The sequence below is a fragment of the Danio rerio genome, chromosome 16 (assembly GCF_049306965.1).
Source record: "Danio rerio strain Tuebingen ecotype United States chromosome 16, GRCz12tu, whole genome shotgun sequence".
Taxonomy (NCBI): domain Eukaryota; kingdom Metazoa; phylum Chordata; class Actinopteri; order Cypriniformes; family Danionidae; genus Danio; species Danio rerio.
Window position 1 is genome coordinate 47,770,810 of NC_133191.1, and position 19,870 is coordinate 47,790,679.

A 19,870-nucleotide genomic window follows, 5' to 3' on the forward strand; every position below is an offset into this window, starting at 1 on the left:
TTGCGCGAGTAAATCAGCGCACTGATTATAAAAACGTAGAACCTGCGAAGTACTAAGCTGCCCAATCAGAGCTAGCTTGTGGTCACATGACCACCATGCCTCTCTTCAGTAGAATCAAGTGGAATTTTCCTAATGTTTCCTACTAGGCTGATCTACATTTTACCTGAAGCAGAACCGCAATTGATTACAACACCTAACTTTGTGCAGTACTTCGGGCTGAGCAGATTAGATGTTTGTTCCAATACTGAAACTATTTGTACAGCATGAAATCCATGAGACACTGAGAATTGTGATAAAGGCTTTAATACGCACTCAGTATGCACAACACTCAAAAGACATGACTAAAGAATTGGCAAAATATAATTTATAGACCAGTTTCATAAGAAATATACTGTATAGTTTATTAAAAAGGTAAACTAGGAAAACTCTTGGACTTCCTTTGTCATCTCCTGCAAAAGAAAAAATACACAATTAAATTGCAGAAAATACAAGTAATCAAATAAAGCAAATCACTTTAAGACAACTGCATGGTAATCAGTTAAATCATAGGTCTCAAACTCAATTCCTGGAGGACGCAGCTCTGCAGTTTTGCTCCAACCTGATCAAACACAGCTAATCTATTAGTGTCTAGTACAGAGGTTTCCAAACTCGGTCCTGGAGGGCCTGTGTCCTGCATACTTTATTTTCAACCCCAATTAAACACCCCTGAACTGGCTAATTGTGCTTTCTAGGTATACTAAAAACATCCAGGTATGTGTGTTGAATGAAGTTGGAGCTAAACTATGCAGACATTGGCCCTCCAGGTCAGAGTTAGGACACCCCTGGTCTAGTAGTCTTGAACACCTTAAATAGTTTGATCAGCTGTTTGATAAGAACAAAACTGTGCAGAGCTGCGGCCCTCTAGAAATCGAATATGAGACCTATGAGTTAAATGTAAATTAAACCATGTACTTAAAGCAGTATGTGTTTTTAGTAGTGTAACAGATCACACATCTCAGTTTGGATCACATGTTTTTTTTTTAAATCATGGATCAGGATCAGTCAAAAAGGGAGGAGACAAATGTAATTTGCTTTCTGTTAATTACAAAAACAGCATTGCAAGAAACATTTGGTTTTAACAAACAAAACTTACAACCTGTAAATTAATTCAAAATAAAATGAAGAAGTAATCAGCGGAATAAAAAATAGTAAAATATTCAGTGAAGAATTCTAAACTGCTACTGTTTCTGATGACGCTGCATGTATAAATCTAACATAATTTGTACAACTCATATTTCATTTTAGTCTCATTTTCAATAAATGATTCAGTTACTCACTCATCAAACGTCATAGTTTAATGCTAGATGCGTCATTTTTGAAGAATTATTCAGTGCATATTTTTTGACGGCTGGTTGTGGCCACCTATTGGTTACATAATGTAATTGCTGCCTACAACTTTCATTGTTGAGCATCAAGTTAAATGCACAAGATGGTGATTTTAATCTTTACCATAAACATCAGTCATTTGGTTGGGTTGCAGCTGGAAGGGCATCCGCTGTGTAAAACAAATGCTGGATAAGTTGGTGGTTCATTCCGCTGTGGCAACACCAGATTAATAAAGAGACTAAGTCGAAAAGAAAATGAATGAATAATAATTTATGTAGTGTGATTGTTGAAATCCTGATCTTTTGATTAATTGTGCAGCTTACACTAAATGCATTTTTGCAGACTAAACAAGCAGTGACAGAAAACACCTTTTTTAAAACCTAAGAAACCCAGCACATTCCCAATAATCTACCTCTTCTTCCACAATCATTCTATTTTCATGGTTTCTGCAGGTTTCATTATTTCAAATTTAATACTTTAGGACTATTATGATTGAGATTTTAGACTTAAACAGGGCTAAACACTAAGGATTTTTAATAATGGCTTGGTTGGATAAATAAATTTGGAAAAAAACAAATGTAGTTCTTAACCACATATTTTATTGTGTTAAATGAATATTTATTATGAAGAAAACTACACAAATAAATAAAAAATATATATTTGTTTTGCTTTTGGTCCAAATTAATGCAGTACAAGACTTTTTTAACCTAATGCATTTCTATTATAAGACCTTAATTTTTATACTAAATATTAGGTCCACTCATACTTTCTTCTGTAAATAGTTTTTGTTTAATTGGAAGATTATGTAAAGGAATTGTGCAATTGTTTTTAGTTTTCTCTTCCTGATTAGGGAATTTAATTAAACAAAATTGCTGTAAAATGTCTAACAGAAATATTCATCTCTTTGCAATAAAAAACCTAATATATAAATATATACATACATACATATATATATATATATATACATATATATATATATATATATATATATATATATATATATATATATATATATATATATATATATATATATATATATATATATATATATAAATAAACACACACACACACACATATATATATATACACACACACATGAGACATTATTTCTGTGCATTTAAGACTTTTTAAGGCCTAAAATTTTGTTCTTGAAATTTAAGACATTTTAAGACTCTGCAGACACCTGATTTTGCAGGAAAGCCGGCAACATGCTTTTAGACATGTTATTTGAATGACGCGAGAGGCGATCTCTCTGTGATGGTTACAAATTTAGGATTAATCAAGCAGTAAAAAAAAGATTAATCTGCAGGTCACGTGTGTTAAGAACTGTGGGTTGTGATCTGTTACACCCCTAGTGCTTTTGCATCTAAACATGCCTGTATAAGTGCAGTCTTGTCGTAATCCTTCCTGTGTCTGTATATACTCTGGCACAGCAGAGCATAAAGTTTCTCCAATTGATTGACCTCATATCCCTCTGTCATGTCCACAACTTTCTGCAGAAGTTCCTGAAATGAGAACACAAAAGAGAATGAAAACACAATTCACACACTACAAACTTTTTTTAAAAGCACTTTTTAAATATGCAGTTTTGTTCCTGATGTTGAAAAAGAGGGCGACATGGTGGCTCAGTGGTTAGCACTGTCGCCTCACAGCAAGAAGATCACTGGTTCAAGCCTTGGCTGGGTCAGTTGGCATTTCTGTGTGGAGTTTGCATGTTCTCCCCGTGTTGGCGTAGGTTTCCTCTGGGTGCTCCGGTTTCCCCCACAATCTAAAGAGATTCACTATAGGTGAATTGAATTAACTAAATTGGATAGTGTATGTGTGTGAATAAAAGTGTTTGGATGTTTCCCAGTACTAGATTGCAGCTGGAAGGGCACCCACTAGGTAAAACATATCGTGGATATACATATGCTGGATAAACATATGAATAAAGGGACGAAGCCAAAGGAAAATGAATGAATGAATTTAAAAAAAGAAAAAAGCAAGAATTACTTTGAGTTTGTTATGGTCAACAATTAGAGGCACGTTCTTCTGCTCCAGGATCTTCATGGCAGCATCCACACTGATGAGACTTTGCTGCTCAGCCTGACTCTTAAAACCTCTCGTCAACCGCCTCGGTCTGAACTCTGAAAAGCCCATGGAAAAGTTGAGATAAGATAAACCTTTAGTTATCCTCAAGCAAATTCTTTCTCCAGAGGTAACATGTTAAGAAAATACATAGGCAAAAAAATAAAAACAATGCACATTAGGCAACATTTGCTAATAGTAATAATTATAAATGAAGTGATTTTATAAAAACTAAATAAATTGTGCACACAATCTCAGATCCTTATTAAGAAATGAAGGTATACATTTGATCGCAACAGATATAAATGACTTCCTGTTGCAATATTTAGTTCAAAGGCATTAAATTTACAACTAAACATGCTCTTATATGACCCCAGTGTCGCATGCAGAGGGTGTGATTCATTTGTTCGAGAATTGAGAAGTTTCTTCAGTAATCCTTTCTTAGACGCCTCAAACAAAAACTCCAGCTCTAATCCAATTACAGTCACTTTTCTCAGGGTTTCTACAGGTTTCATCAAGTCAAATATAGGACTTTTTAAGACCATTATGAATGAAATTTCAGACCTACACAAGGCTAAACGCTAATGATTTTTTCTAATGGCCCAGTTAAAACATTAAAAATAAATGTTATTAATGTTAATAATTAATGAAGAGTTAATAAAGAGTTAATACATAAACTTTTGTTAAAACTTTTGAGATGGAATCATAGTGGTTGGATGGGTGCTGGCCCGATTAGGTAACTTTACATGGATATAGGAAAATTAAGACCCGTTTAAATGATTTAAGATCTACAACACCCTTTTTCAGTGAATTTAAGATTTTTTAAGCCCTGAAATTGAGTTTTTTTTTTTTTTTATTTAAGACAATTTACCACCCCATGGATACTGTTTTTACCATTTCATATTCACATAAAGCCCACAACTGCTCGATTGAAAGCAAAATCTTTTTGTTATTACTAACCCATTTCTGTGTCATCCTCTGCACCTGGCTCTGTTCTCTTAGGTTCGTTGTTATCTAATGGTTGCACATCATTTTGCTCACCGCTAGCATTAATCTGGACATTCTCAACATTCACGACCTCGTTCACTGCAGCGGCAGTATTGTCTTCCTGTTCCTCACTAACGAAGGTGATCTTCTGCACTACGGAGGTGGATGTGGTGGGCCCTTCAACCTCCATTGTCTCGCATTCAGCATCCCTCATCTTTTCCAGATCTTCACTCTCGGCTGGTTTTCCATCTTCGTCTTCATCCTCCTCTTCATCCCCTGATTCTGCAATGTTAGAGTTGTCTTTAGAGTTCACATGTGAGCACTTCTTTTTGCTGATGAAGCCATTTTTCCAGCGGTTTTTCCTCTTCTTTTTCATCTGGGAAGCTGTGGATAGACAAAATACATGTAATTTGTAGAATGCCCAAAAGCCTGTTTGACCTGATGTTCAAAGTATATAAAATGAGCTCAATTATTGTTTATACAAGTCAAAAAATACTGATAAGAAAAACACTTAATTTTTATGATCATTATTAAAGAATTTTTTTTTTAATTTACTTTATTTACAATATATACATTTTTTTTATTTGGATACGCATTGAAAGGATTATAATCGTTATCACTGACTACGTATACATGAATTGAATTATTATTTGCCTTAATCTAAATAAGCTAATAATATGATGATGGTGTTTACATGAGTTGCTTTCCTTTCATCATCCCGTTTTATATATTACAGCACATAATTTGATGAACATAACTGCGCTATCCCATATTTCCTCCGGAGTTTCATGTAATTTTGGTTGTTTAATTTTTTGGCTTTAACTGCAGTTTGACACTTACACTTTCATTCAAGAAAATTTCATGCATGCCCCCGTGACAAACTGAGGTATTGAATGGGAGTATGAATTAAGGACAGGTGGAGGAGTGTTGTTTAAATGGAATTTGATACCGCCTGCCGAATGGGAGAAAAAAAAACTCATTTCGTGACGTAGGTGTCTGTGTCCTTCACTGACTCAATAAGTGCAGAGAATAGTGTCAAACAGCCGTGTGTGTATGAAATATTATGTTGTAAAATGCAGAAGTCCTACATGAGGGTTTACATGGTACTCTTAATCAGAGTATTGTCTTAATCATATTAAAATTGGTTTATTGGTGTCCATGTAAACGTACTCATTTATATTTTATCTTAGTATTAATACTTATTGACTATTAATAAAAGTAAAAAGCTAATTTAATATTAAAAATATCAAAAATAGCATATAGTCTACAAAGCATATATTTTGTTGCAATACTGTTAGGTGCCATGTTGGACCTGGTTGTTTTGGTTCTATTTGGGATTTGCAGAGCCTGCATGGTTCCTGATTTGTAAGTGTGTCATCTCACCTAAGACCCATTGTATGGCGCTTATAAAGAGTTCAACATTTTGACATGAGAGGAGAGCTCGATGTACCGGACCTCCCTGCTTGTCATTTTGATTATTTTACTTCGTTTTGGATCAGGAGCTCAGTTCACTACCATGCACACGCTCTTCACCACTGACTTCCATTTATTTCCGTTTCTTTACGATTTACCTGGTCTGCATCGTCTCTCTTACTTTACAATTTTGAGCTGGTTGTAACAAATACAAAAATAAATTATAAAAATATTGGCTAATAAAAACACCAACAACAAAAACTATTATAATAAGGTTAGTTCACCCAAAAATGAAAATGCACTCATTATTTACTCCCCCTCCTGTGGTTCCAAAGTTTCTTTGTTTTGTTAAACGCACACAAAAAAGATATTTTGAAAAATGTTAGAAACTTGTAACCACTGACTTCCATAACAAGAAAATAATACTAGTAAAGTCAATGGTTACAAGTTTCCAATATTTTTCAAAATAATTTATTTTTTAAATAAAAGAAGAAAAACTCAAACAGGTTTGTGATAAGTGAAGGGTGGGTAAATAATGAAAGAATTGTCCAATTAAATAGGGTATATGCAGAAAGTCTTTTAATAGTCAGAAACCTGGGTCAAACAATTCCGATGAACAGTATGTCGTTACAATATTGTTACAAGTGGTTTAAGGTCTGTTTTCTTTAAAAATCAACAATCTTCACTGCCTGATTGATATATACGATATAAAGTGGGCCTCAGAATATACAAGAAGCACTGCAATAAAATAAACATTTTCCATGCCATCTCTTTAAAATATGGAAATTTATTTTACTCCAGTATTATCAATGGAGTTACTGTGCTAGCCTGCTGATCCTGACAGTGCGTGTGTAAACGGCTTTTCATCTCGTTTTACGCTTAAGCAACTACATGAATGCTGAAGTCTATTTAACTGATTGTATTTTAATTACATTAAAACATCTATGCTGTAAAAGAAATCGTATAAAATTAAAAAGTCACATTAACTGTTCACCAGAAGTTTATTGATGTAGGAAGTAACACTAGCTCTGCACATACCCCATTTACAGATGTCAAAACATCAAATCCTACTACGAGACAAAGTATGTTTATGGTGCTGTTGCCAGCTTTGTCAGTAACCTGTATTAATTCCTGCTTGACGTGGTGAAATCACAGCTTGTGCTGACAGAGGTGTAGCTTCTTTACTGGGTGTCGGATCACTCGTCTTCTGCTCCGCTGTAGCAGAAACCTTTGGCAGCACATGGTAGTAGGCAGGAGTGAAGCGTGAGGAGCTAGAGCCTGAATATAAAACATAAAAAAATGTGTGTTGGCCACAGTCTTAAACTGAAGCAAGTATTATGTCATGCATCGTGAATGTAACCTCGCTTGCTTCGAGACTCCTTCATCTCAACGCAGATCTTCTCAAAGTCTTCATCTAATTCATCTCGGATTATGGCATGCACAGTGTCCTTGAGAGCACAGGCACGGTGTCTGATGAGCCGATCTGTACAAAACCAACATGACAAATGTTAATATGCCTGCAAAATATATCTTTCAGGATCATCTGCAATAGTCAACAAAGTTGAGTTGGGATTATAGTTGACCAGGAGCCACAGTTCAGAACACACCAGATTTGTGGAGTCACTGCAAAATTTACCATAAAAGAGTTTTAGTTCATCATTTGCATGTGTATTTAACGCCTGCTTCACATTGTAACAGTGAGCAGCATGTGCGGAGTGAATCAGCCCGCAGGTGTTTGCCTTTCCCACTGACAGCGTCTGCAGTGTGCAGCTCATTGGCAGCTGTTGCACACACCAATCTATCTGTCTATTCTATTTGGTTTTGTAGTTGGGGCAAATAAATATTTGATGCCGTTATTAATTGTTTAAGTTTATTTGATTGAATATATAAAATCAGTGGATATTTTTTATGCATTTAAATGGTAAAATTGTGTTTTTGGTCATTATCTAAGCACTGTCACTTTGAATGAGTGTGAACAGTGCGGCAAAAATAGGCCCAGCTCTGAAACTATCACAGCACGGCACTTTAGCAATGCTCACAACTCGCGCTGCTTCTGCATGCGTATGAAAGCTCTAATCAGTTAACATGGACGGCGAAAAAAACACGCTCTGCTCCCACTTGCGGTGTGAAACAGGCTTAAGGCCTATGAACACGCAAGCTTTTCATAAGGATTTCAGGCATGTGGGCACATGAAAATCTGTAACTCTAATAAAGATCAATTTTATTTGACTGTACACCAAATCTTTTAAGACTCCAGAAAAGCATAAAGCACTGTTTAATTAATCATCTTTGCTCTACTGCAATTTCTATGCTTGTAATGTATTAATTTGATTCATGATTTACTCCCCTCCCTTAATTACTCCAATCAATCTAAATTAATGAATTCTTTTCCAAACATAGATATTTAAGCCATCTGGAAAACTTGTATTTATCTTGGATATATATATATATATATATATATATATATATATATATATATATATATATATATATATATATATATATATATATATATATATATATATATATACATATATATATATATATACATACATATATATATACATACATACATACATACATACATATACATATATATATATATATATATATATATATATATATATATATATATATATATATATATATATTACGGTAAAATAAATATTGCAATGTCAAATCTCTTCTAATATTGTACAGCAATAGATACTACAAATATTTTAACATTATCTTTCAAGCTTCACATACCTGAAGGATCTCTGTCTGGGTTGTACTCGAGGGCGTTCTGCCAAATCAGATCCACATCTTCCAAATAAGCTGCCACAGTTTCATACTTATGCAGATCAATTTTGCTGAGAACTGTGGACAAGTCCATGGGCTGTTTGATGACTGTAGTGTAATCGGGAACCTGTAACAATAAGAAAACACTTAGTTTTAGCATTAAATCAACAGCAAAAAAAATGTAGCTGTGAGACTGAATACTTTGTCTTACCTCCTCAGTGTCCACAGGCTTAGTAAAGGCCTTAAAGCGCTTGTCTTGAGCCAGTCGGTTAGTGACATCTCGCAGAAAGAGACGGAGCTCCCGGAGGGTGTCCTCTTCCTGCTCTTCCAGCTTCTGCAGCTCCTGCTTAGTGAGCAGGCGGGGAGGAGGCGGAGGAGCCACTGGTAACACCTCTAGTGCCTGGAGGACTGCGAAAGAGAGACTACAAGTGTTATCACAGGTCTGCATGAAAACGCTTCACTTGAAATGTGAAAAGTATAAAAGCATCACCTGCTTCTCTTTTAGATGCCGGTGCTTTAGCAGCTTGATTCAAAATAAGATCCTCGAAGAATCTGAGCCTCTCATCCCGTGAAGGAAGTGGAACATCAAACACTTCACCATACTCAACATGGAAGAGATCCTGCACCTTTTAAAAGATAAAAAATGTATAATACAGAAAATAAAATGTCATTTATTTTAGCAAAGTCAAACAAGTCTCAGCACTGTTTATTCAGATCAAGCAGTACCTCAGTATAGAGTGCATCATGAGGAAAGCTGCATGTAGCGAGGAGGAGGCAGGGGCAGAATGATGGAATGTCCTGCAGCAGACTGATGAATGTAGCTCTTAAAGTGGGGCTCACAGTGTCCCACCAGCGCTGGATGTGTGGGATATACACAATGCTGGGTGCGGTTCTCCTCGCCTCACAGAAAACCTGACATACACAATACAGATCGATGGTTATTTCAAGAGTTCACACTTGGCTGATGATTGGTAACAAGCCCGTTTGGCATGCTGTCCCAGGATAGAGCCCTGAGTTTAAAACATCCTAGAGCCCTGGGCTCCCTCCTGTTAGCACGGCAAGAGAGGAGTTTAAGCTTAGGTAGATGAACTCCTACTTATTTCTGACTAATGACAGATATAGGATGGCAAAGAAGAGACATACGGCTTGCTAAGAGCTTGACTATGATGTCAGTTTGATATGTTCAATTAACTCTTTTTTTGCAAGTTTTTTGTACTGTGAGAGTAAACAGGGGAACCCAGGGAAAACACATGCGAGCATGGGGAGAATCAGTAAACTTTGCACAGAAATGTCAACTGGTTTAGAAGGGACTTTAACCAGAGACATTCTTCAAGATGAAGATACTGAGATAAGAAACTCTGGTTATTTATAGTGAGTTAGGAATCATCTGATTGGTGAATCAATCGCAGGCTCATGCGGGACCAGACGTGGACAATCATAAGCATGTGATCCTCATGAAATTGGTTTATAAATATACTTCACTTAATAAAGCAAATTCTTCTGAGCAGCTTGAATTCTGGTATAAATACATTGTGTTCACCTGGGCACAAGCTTCCTCTGGGGTGGCTGAACTGACTCCATACAACACAGCAACGTCAAGAGTGTAAACAGTGAACTTCTCCAGAGTGTGAAGAATAGCGGGAGCCAAGTGAGAGGTTTGAGCAGAGCCTGAAGTCCCACAGAGCAGCAGTCTTGGTCTGAACGAGGTGGGCTGTTGCAGAGCACTCCTGGAATACAAAAAGTTAAACAAAGTACAGCAATGACTCAAGTTATACCAAGAACTGCACACTATGTCTCACTATTTTTCATTAATATTCATTCATTTTCTTGTCTGCTTAGTCCCTTTATTAATCCGGGGTCGCCACATGCGGAATGAACTGCTTTTCATTAGTAATCAAAATAATGTTGACTTCTAAGACCATCTTTTTTGGTAAACCTAAAATGCTTTACAATTATGCAATCTTTTAATACATTGTATTATTATTGTTTTTTTGGAAAGTTCAAATGTCACTCATTTATCCAATATGAATGGTTAAGGCTAGGGCTGAACAATATATTGTTTTAACATCGAGATCAGAATGTGTGTATCTGCAATAGTCACATTGCAGGATCACATTATTTATTACAGATTAAATAATAAACAAATATTTTTTGTATTATTTATTCAATGATGTCTGTGCTATTTTACATTTGATTGTTCAATTTTTGTACTTGATTACTCTTAAGACTTCCCAGAAAAACATAAAGCATGTTTATTTGTTTATTTTTGCTTATTTATGAAGATAGAAAAAGACTTGACTGTCGCAGTCGATCAAAATGAATAAAATCTTTTCAAATACAGCCATTCAAATCGTCTGGTGAAATTGTATTCATATAATGGCAAAATAAAATAATCACAATGTCTGATTTTTCCAATATTGTGCAGCCCTAGTACAGACACAATAAAAACTGTTATTGAGGATATTTAGAAGAGTTTAATACTTCCTTAAAACAAACCTTTGATCAAACAAAACTGTTGTGATAAATTTCATCTCACAAAAAAAGCTTCCTGTGCACACTTACCAGTATACTGTGAGTGAAATCAAATATAAACAGGAGTATTTCTAACCTGGTCAGATGAAGGACAGACACAGCAGGTCCAGTGTTCTTCTGGCCTTTATTAGTAATGCACACAGAGGATCCCTCATCCTCACTCTGTAGCAGGTCATCCAAGATGCCGGACACATTTCCTAAAATAGAAAATATGTTCTTGCATGATTATTAATTTCAAAACATTTAATATTACCAAACTTTAAATGGCATCTTTTTCTGCAAAACCTAGACATTGTTGTTTCCTAGACTGTTATGTGATGGTTAAAGTGTTCAGATTGCTAATTACTTATGCCCACACAGATATCTGCAGTTTTTTAGCCCATCATTGAGTCTAATTATTTGCTTGTGTAAATGTGTGTAAATTTATATTTATTTTTAAATTAAACCAATATTATTGACTAATATGAAAATTTCAGATACTTTTTACAATACATTATTTTACAATACAATATCTTTTAGTAGATATATTATATAAGTGACTTGCTTTGTTTACAAATTCTAATCTAATCTAAATGGATTTGAACTGTAAACATTAAATAAAAGTTAAAAGGTATTTTTTTTTTTTTTCAAATATTAAGTTTTTAGTTATGATACTTCCAAAATCATTCAGCATAAATCCTCATTTGTTTTTACAAAATTCTGTGCAGAAATAACAGGAAAAGTCCACAGATTCTGTCTAGCTTATTACATACTGCTATATATATATATAAGAGAAATAAAAATAGGTTCTTTACCAGTGTCTCTTTTCTTCTTGAGTCCCTGCTCTACATGAGGAAAGAGTCTCTGCAGCATCTTCATGGCGTTGTTGAGGGCAGCGCTCAGCAGAGGTTCAATAACAGGTGTAAGTGCTTTTGCTGGAGAGACCACTGCCCTCTGAGAAGCTGGAACGATCTTCCTCATGGCTGAGAGGAAGTCCCGGCCACTCACACAGATGGACTCCACATCTAGCAGAAGCTTCTGGGAGGAAGCATAGATCTGGGGGTAACGTCTGCGGAGGGCACACAGAGCTGCTTCTGCACACACAGCTTTGATATCTGTACCACAATATCCTGGAAGCACAGAAAGTCAGATGTTCAACTACAGGCATATGATCAGGTATAAACGATGTAGTTCAATCTGGATAAGAACCACCTACTTGGATAGAACGAGACTGTCTGAGGACCCACTAAAAGCTAAATTTGAGAGTACTAAAGAGTGAGAGTACTAGAACAGCAGAGTGTTACATAACATTGCTACCTAAAACTCACGACAGTAAAAATGTCCTGGAGGTAAGCTGGAAAGCACCAGCGTTTGTTTTGTCACAGAGAAAGTCGAGACAAACGTAAGCTGATATGCACAAGGTACTTATCAGGGGATTTTACATAGTGGAACAGGAGAGCAGACACACTTACCGACACACTTATCTGCCAACTCTTCAAGAAACGCATCAGACAGCTGCGGGTCCCAGTGCCTGGTATGGATCTTCAAAATATCTTTGCGAGCCTACAAAGCAGCGACAATATTTTAAAATTGGTTCCTCTAAACAAAACTAACAAGATTGCGGTTAGTAATAAACACTGAATGAGGTTCAAACTTTCACCTCTCTGTCTGGAAGGTTGAAGAGAAACTCCCTGTCAAATCGTCCAGGTCGTCTGAGCGCAGGATCGATGGAGTCCAGGCGATTAGTGGCACCAATAACTACCACTTCACCACGGCTGTCCAGCCCATCCATGAGAGCCAGCAAAGTGGACACGATGGAGCTTTACACAACAAAGAAACAATTCAAGAGTATTATAACAGGACAGAAAGAGAAGATCATTAGACAAAAATATAATAGAGACTAACACACCTGTGTATCTGGTCTTGCCGGCTAGACCGAACAGGTGCAATACCATCAATCTCATCAAAGAAAATAATTGATGGACGCATCTGGTATGCCTTCAAAATAAAAGACATAGTTATTTTAATAATGTAAAAAAACAAAATAAGCATCAGTTTCACCTTTTATTTTCTAATAAAACAATGATACCTGGTCAAACAGGAGACGGAGCTGTCTCTCAGACTCGCCCACCCATTTGCTCAGACAGTCTGCCCCTTTCCTCATAAAGAAAGCCACCTTTCTCTCGCCTTGACTGCACTCGTTGGCTAGGGCTCGAGCGACAAGAGTCTTTCCTGTGCCAGGAGGGCCATAGAACAGACATCCTCTGAAAACACATAACATTCGGTCAATAAAGATTCTTATTTAGTATTCAAATAGACCTTTAGACATAAACTCTTATTAATACTGCTTTGCATACCTTGGAGGCTGAATCTTAAATTTCTCAAAGACTTCTGGGTAGAGTAAAGGAAACACAACCATTTCCTTCAGTGCAGAGATGTGTTTTCCCAAACCCCCAATGCTGTCGAAGCGCACCTGTACACAAGAGTCACAACAGTAAATACAGGTTTTTACCACTCTTGCAAGTCAAATGGCAAATACGTACTGTTTGGTCAATCTGCATTGGGTCAACATCTGCAAGACTTGCTCCGATTTTAATCCTGTCCTTGTGGATTCCTAACAGATCGTCCTTTCGTAAATTCATAGGGAGGCATCTACAAAAGGTAATGTGTTTAGTTTATTTCAGTGGAAAAAAAGGCTAAGCATTGCTTTTAACAAGGCTAGAAGTATCTAAAAAACGAAATGTACAACTTGCACAGCTCCTATAGATATAGGTAAAAACTTTCAGTGGGAACTCTTTACCTGTTTATTGACCTATTACGACTCTTAGTTCTTCGTCTCTCAAATTTCTCTTCATCAGAAGAAGAGGATGAGGTAGAGTCACTACTGTGAATGGCATGTCTTCTCCTGAGATGATGAGAAAGACAAAAAGCTCTTTTAAACAACTTTAATGACGCCAAAAATTAAAAGTATAAACTTTCAGAAAATGCTCCACCAGCCCTTTCAGCCCAACGCCTCTCTTTGAAAATGTGCAATGTGCAATATATATTGGTGTGGTTATTAATTTTAAACTGCTATACATTGATTTGACTTTTTCCACCTGTGCTGTAGTAAGGCCATATGAAAACTTGATCTTACCCATCACCCTCACTCCATCTTGAACTACAGCACGAGAAACATAAACAACTATTTACTTACTTGTCAGTCTATCAATATACATGACAGCATCATGACTGGGTGTCAATCACAACACACTTTCAAACATGTATAGACTCAAAATGATGGTCAAGATTATACATAAATCTCATATACAAAAAATGGCCAAAGTCTATGACAATTATATTTTCTAAAATCTACAATCATTTGGAGAGAAACGTTAGTACTGACCTTGTGCTCCTCCTGTTGTTGTATGGTCTCCTGGGACTTGAGGAGCTGAATGGATAACTGCGTCTTAGTGGGGTGGAGTGACGTTTAAAAAATATGCTCTGCTTTTTTGGCTCTGTAATATAAAATAACAATAAATTTAAAAATGAAATGCTGAAACAAATCCATGAAGAACGCAGAAAAAAATGATCTAAATGCATTTGAATCAGCACATCTAATCTGAATATTCAGTACATGATCTTTTTAATTTGTTGCAACACTAACCCTCAAGAGGTGCCTGGTAACGCACAACAGCTTTTCTTTGTCTAAAATCATAGCGCTTTCCATTGTCCTCTTCATCTTCATCCTCATCTTCATCTGCATCTCCCTCATCATTCTCCTCTTCCTCACCTTCACCATCCTCCTCCTCTTCCTCCTCCTCATCTTGATCACTGTATTCTGGGAAGTAAAAAAAGTTTGACAACCAACACCCCCAAACATTAACCAATATGAATCAAAAATCAAACAAACACTGCTTTGGGGGTACTTAACGTGTCTGTGATTTGTGAATAAGGGATTCATAAAGATAAACAATAAAATCATAAGACAAAAAACAGCACCTTCGCATTTATACTACGGCTGATTTATACTTCTGCATCCAGTGATCGATGTGACCCACGGTGCATACCTGGCTTGCACATTTTCCTATGCATTTCTTCGCAGGTTTTTTTTTTAATGCTACCTTAATTAAGTAGCTAAAACTCACTCATATAGAAGCAGGAACCGGCGAATGTACAGCAACTTTAATCATAAGGTAAACACAAAACAAGAGTTTCCAAATGGAGCTCCTTTACAGGACCCAACACTTGCTCCAACCGGCTAGCTGCTCGTTGTATTGCCTAGACTCATCAAGGCTACCAAGTCAACCAATTTTGAGAGGTGAACCTCAGCATTAGCCACGGTGAGGGGTGTGGGACCACTGCGCCAGACCATACGTGTGCGCTTGATGCAGAAGTACAAATCAGACTTTACCCTGACTGACCCATTGCTTGTACTTTTTGTACTGTAAACAAATTTTACATTGACTTTTCATTTGTACAAATTTTACTTATTATCTAACAAAATTTCTTGAATTAAACAAATTTTTGAGGGCTAAAATGCACTTTTTTTAAATAATGGCGGGGGTATATATATTCAGCAGTAATGCAGAATCACTGTTAGATATTGAAGCAGAAAACTTCAGGTTCAGCATGTGCAGTATTACGTTCCTGATTCAGAATTATTACCATTCTCCTGGTTGTCTGAACTCTCCTCTTGTCCTCTTACGGATGGTTTTGTTATCCTCGTTCTCTTTGTTCCAGAGTAAATTCTCAATTTCTACAAAGAAAAAAACAAGTTTAAAGTCCTGGCTGATCAAAGCCTTACTGCAGGAATCAGTGATGAAGATCACGACGCACCTCCTCCTCACTGTCTCTGCTCCTCAGTCTACGACGCATCTTCTGCATGTCATCCATCTTCTGAAGAACAGCCTCTGCAGTACTAAAATAGATGAAAACAGCCACTGAGTACCAGGAACCATTCGGATATAGATATAAAGGTCCAAAGTAAATCTACAATATGGATTTCATCAAGTGGGAAAGATCGTAAAATGACAAACACAGAAACACAACTCAGTGTTTTCTATATCAGTGCATACTTTGTGATAAGTCTGTCATAGAGGACGGACTGCTTCCTGGTGTCAAGCTTATATCTTGTTATTCTGGAACTACGCCTCACAGCACTGTCGTCTTCTCCTCGCCTTTGGATCCGAGCACGCAGATTTCGTGATGTGGGAGTTGAGTCCACCTCGTCTGAAGAATGGATTCATTTTAGTTAGCATAAAACTAACATAACTGCAATTATCAGATACTCTTGACAATCCCACCTGTGTGCTCATCTGCCGATCTCTCCCCATCTGCCTGAAGTCTTGGAGACTTCCTATAAAAAACAATGATTGATTAAGCAATAAAACTGACAGGTCAGAAAATAAAACATCCAGTAAATTCAAAACGACATAGATTATTTTACATATATGACAGTAATTAAGCTATGACTCCCACCTTAAATGCTTCCCACTTTTCTCTTCTTTTGGAGGTGATTTGCTGGTTTGTCCATTCATATCAGCAAAAGCAACGTGTCTTCCTCTCTGAGCTCTGCTCCTCATGCTGTTTTCCTCCTTTACAGACAAAAAACCTTACAAATGCTTCATATTCACAAATCACAGCAGTGCTAAGCCCCTTGACATGCTATATTCTTTATTCAACTTTTCTAAAACAAATTGAGGTAAAGTTGGCTTTATATTCGCACATTTGTTCAGTCACAACTACTCTGAATATTCGGCCTGAATTTGCATGCAAGTATGACTTGAAAACAACATTAGCACTATTGAATTGACTGTGAACAATGTTGTAGTCATTGGCTGCTAATATGATTTCACTATATAGAATTTGCAAAGAATACATTTCTGAAATTATATTATTAAGCATAAAGTCTAAATATGTAAATATAAAACTTACTTTACCTCAATTAGACCAAAGTTTTATATCAACTACAAATAAGAATTTGAGGGGACACAAAATAATTATACTTTTTAAAAGTATGTGTCATTTGAAGATTATTGTTAGTGTATATACTGTTGACTTTGTGATGTTAAGCAATTTATACTCAAAACTTAAATATAAGTAGAGTAAATCAACTAAAATGTTAAGTTGTTAGATGATATCACATTACTAAAAAAAACATACAGCAAGCATACACATTGTTGATTATGATTGAGACATTCTGAAATGCTTAACATGAAAAAAGCTTAACATGGTTTAATGTACATAGACATCAACCAGAGAATTCCAAATTTCTGTCAAACTATTCTTATAATTAACCATAACTACTGTAAAAAGAATGAGTCTCTATTACACAGATAAAGTGAAAAACATCATGTTAAGTGTTTCCTCCCCCATTGAAGTCTATTATAAGGAAAAAGCATAACATGGCTTAATGTACCTTAACAAATGGGAGAAACCAAATTTCTCATAAATTTTACTTGTAATTAGCACTAACTACTAGCAAAAGAATGAGCCCGGCTTCCACATCTAAAGTGAACAATGTTAAGCATTTTCCCCTATGCAGTTGTGGGGATGTCAATAACATGCACAAGCGCAGTATTTTGACAGCAAGGGTTAATCTATCATAAATACAATTATATTTTATGAACAGCCTTTTTAAAATATGATTTACCCCGGTTGAAGTTCAGTTACATTAAGCCTTTCCTTATCATGGACTTCAATGCGTGAGAAAACACTTAACAAGATTGTTAGTTATTGGAATTAGGGCCTGCTCTTCTGATAATAGTGTTAAGTAAAGTAAGTAAAGTTTGACAGAAATGTAGGTTTCCCTGGTCAGGGTTAAAGTATGTTAAGCTGTTTTCTTATAATGGATTTCTGTGGGGAGATTGCTTAAAGTGATATTGTTTACTTGATAAACAAAAATAAAAGTTTGTTCTTTTAACGGTAGTAAGTGTTTATAAGTGTATTTTTATAGACAGAATTTGATTGGAGAGAATTTGATTTTCTCCAGATGCAAGCTAAACCACATTAAGCTGTAATAATGTACTTAAATGAGGGATAAAATGTTCAATGTGACACTGTTCACTTCATCTACAGCAGGGGTGTCCAAACTCAGTCCTGGAGGGCCGGTGTCCTTCATATCTTAGTTTCAACCCCAATCAAATACACCTGAACCAGCTAATCAAGCTCTTTTTAGGTATACTAGAACCGATCAGGCAGGTGTGTTGAAGGAAGTTGGAGCTAAACTATGCAGGACACCGGGCTTCCCTGATCTACAGAAACAGGGCTTGATCTTTTGATTGCAGTTGGTGTTAATCACAAGTCAAATTTGAGAGATTTTTGTTGTTGTATAATGGACTCGGTGGGTGGAAACGTGATAATTTTCACTTCCTAAAGTTAGAGCTCATTCTTTTGACATCAGAAAGTGTTCGTCACGAGTAAAATTGGATAGAACCTTGGTTGTTGTTAAGGTAAGTTACATAAGATATGTTAAACGTTTTCCTTACTTCAACGGGAGCGAAAATGCTTAATGTAGTTTTCCACTGCATCTATGGAATTGGGACTCGCCCCTTTTACAGTAACTGTTAGTAGGGTAAATTACAAGTACAGTTTGACAGAAATTTGAGTTTCTCTGTACATGTTTAGGTACATTAAGCCATGTTAAGCTTTTTTTCACGACAAGCATTTAATAATGTCCCAATCACAATCGACACTGTATCCTTGCTCTATATTTTTATTGTTTACAAGTGCGATATCATCTAACAACGTTAGTATGACCCTTACGGTCAATGTATATTCGTTTGTTTTACTTTTGAAGCAGTTAAAGCGTAGTTCATTCGCCAACTCTGTTTTGATAAAGTGAGCCATTTACTGTTGGAGGGTAAACAAAAACTACTCGCATTTAGTAAGTTAACGTTACCACATAAACAGAGAATAGTGCGCTAAGTTAGCATATTAACGTTACACTCAAGCGAATATTGCTGTTTTAATGGCCAAGTTTGTCTTTCTAAGCTGAACGTTGTGCTACAAATGAACAAAAATATTTTGACACTTAGTACTAACTTAACGTTACATGAAGAGTTAGTATGTAGCGCGTTTTTAAAGTTCAGTCAAGCGTCTCGCGCTCTTTCAGTCGACAACTTTGTTGAGCTAACGTGGGCGTTTCACACAGTATGTCAACAATAAATTGCTTAACACGTTAGAAGTTGCAAAGAATAGTTATTAACTCACATTTGCTGGACTGTCCTCGGCGCTAGTTAAACTGTCATCATTGGCCTTTTTCAGCCGCGCGGACTTTCGCTTAGGCGGGTTCAGGGACAGAAACTCCGAGCTCGAGTCCATATCACCGTTACTGCGCAACATCACCATCTTTAATGAGCCTTAAAAGACCCTAAAAGCATTCGCTGTCAAACTTAGCTTAAAACTTGTTTGTTAAGATTTTAATACGGCGAGTACGTTGAATGATAACGCATCGTTTTGAAAACGCACACCGCTCCTCCTTGATTTCTGGCGCCACAAACGTCACTTACACTCGAATGACACGACACAAAACAAGGATGTACATGCGAGAGAGAAACTAGAGCCGTTACACCAAATGACCACAATAACAAATCTTTTATTTTGATAACAAATGTGTTATTCAAATTAGAGACATTAAAATAAACATTGAAGGAAAATGTCTTGACATATCACTGACAAAAAAAGCGGCGAGGATTTAATCTGTGCCAAAATACGTTTGTTTTGCGTAGGAATATACTAGTGGAAAGGTGTACCAGCTTATTTT

The 19,870-nt window shown here is 36.3% G+C and overlaps 1 protein-coding gene across 5 annotated transcripts; it reads right to left on the minus strand.

Moving 5' to 3' along the window:
• Positions 1 to 287: 287 nt before the first annotated feature.
• atad2 (ATPase family AAA domain containing 2) lies at positions 288 to 19,607 on the minus strand. Of its 5 annotated transcripts, none has more exons than XM_073926615.1 (29): positions 19,318 to 19,607; positions 16,585 to 16,700; positions 16,410 to 16,462; positions 16,182 to 16,335; positions 15,943 to 16,024; positions 15,772 to 15,862; positions 14,771 to 14,944; positions 14,510 to 14,621; positions 14,261 to 14,284; positions 13,925 to 14,029; positions 13,668 to 13,776; positions 13,482 to 13,597; positions 13,214 to 13,388; positions 13,034 to 13,122; positions 12,785 to 12,944; positions 12,597 to 12,687; positions 11,940 to 12,254; positions 11,222 to 11,342; positions 10,154 to 10,340; positions 9,340 to 9,525; positions 9,104 to 9,239; positions 8,825 to 9,021; positions 8,581 to 8,740; positions 7,193 to 7,315; positions 6,952 to 7,110; positions 4,474 to 4,803; positions 3,358 to 3,491; positions 2,742 to 2,870; positions 288 to 449 (listed from the first exon to the last, which is right to left on the minus strand). In XM_073926615.1, exons 1-29 carry the CDS (start codon positions 19,453 to 19,455, stop codon positions 417 to 419), a joined length of 3,999 nt encoding a protein of 1,332 aa, XP_073782716.1. In that variant the 5' UTR covers positions 19,456 to 19,607; the 3' UTR covers positions 288 to 416. The 5 variants fall into 5 exon arrangements, 4 of the variants coding, with proteins under 4 accessions (XP_073782716.1, XP_073782714.1, XP_073782717.1 ...); XM_073926613.1 differs by having other exon boundaries at positions 4,393 to 4,803; XM_073926616.1 differs by lacking the exon at positions 14,261 to 14,284.
• Between the last annotated feature and the right edge of the window lie 263 nt (positions 19,608 to 19,870).

What these genes read in the sequence shown, in the direction of transcription:
- atad2 (XM_073926613.1), bottom strand. Translation starts at nt 19,455, where the DNA reads ATGGTGATGTTGCGCAGTAACGGTGATATGGACTCGAGCTCGGAGTTT. An exon ending in AAAAGTGGGAAGCATTTAAG is followed by an intron (nt 16,463 to 16,584) that starts GTGGGAGTCATA and finishes TGTTTTTTATAG; the next exon opens with GAAGTCTCCAAGACTTCAGG. An exon ending in TCCGTCTCCTGTTTGACCAG is followed by an intron (nt 13,123 to 13,213) that starts GTATCATTGTTT and finishes TTTATTTTGAAG; the next exon opens with GCATACCAGATGCGTCCATC.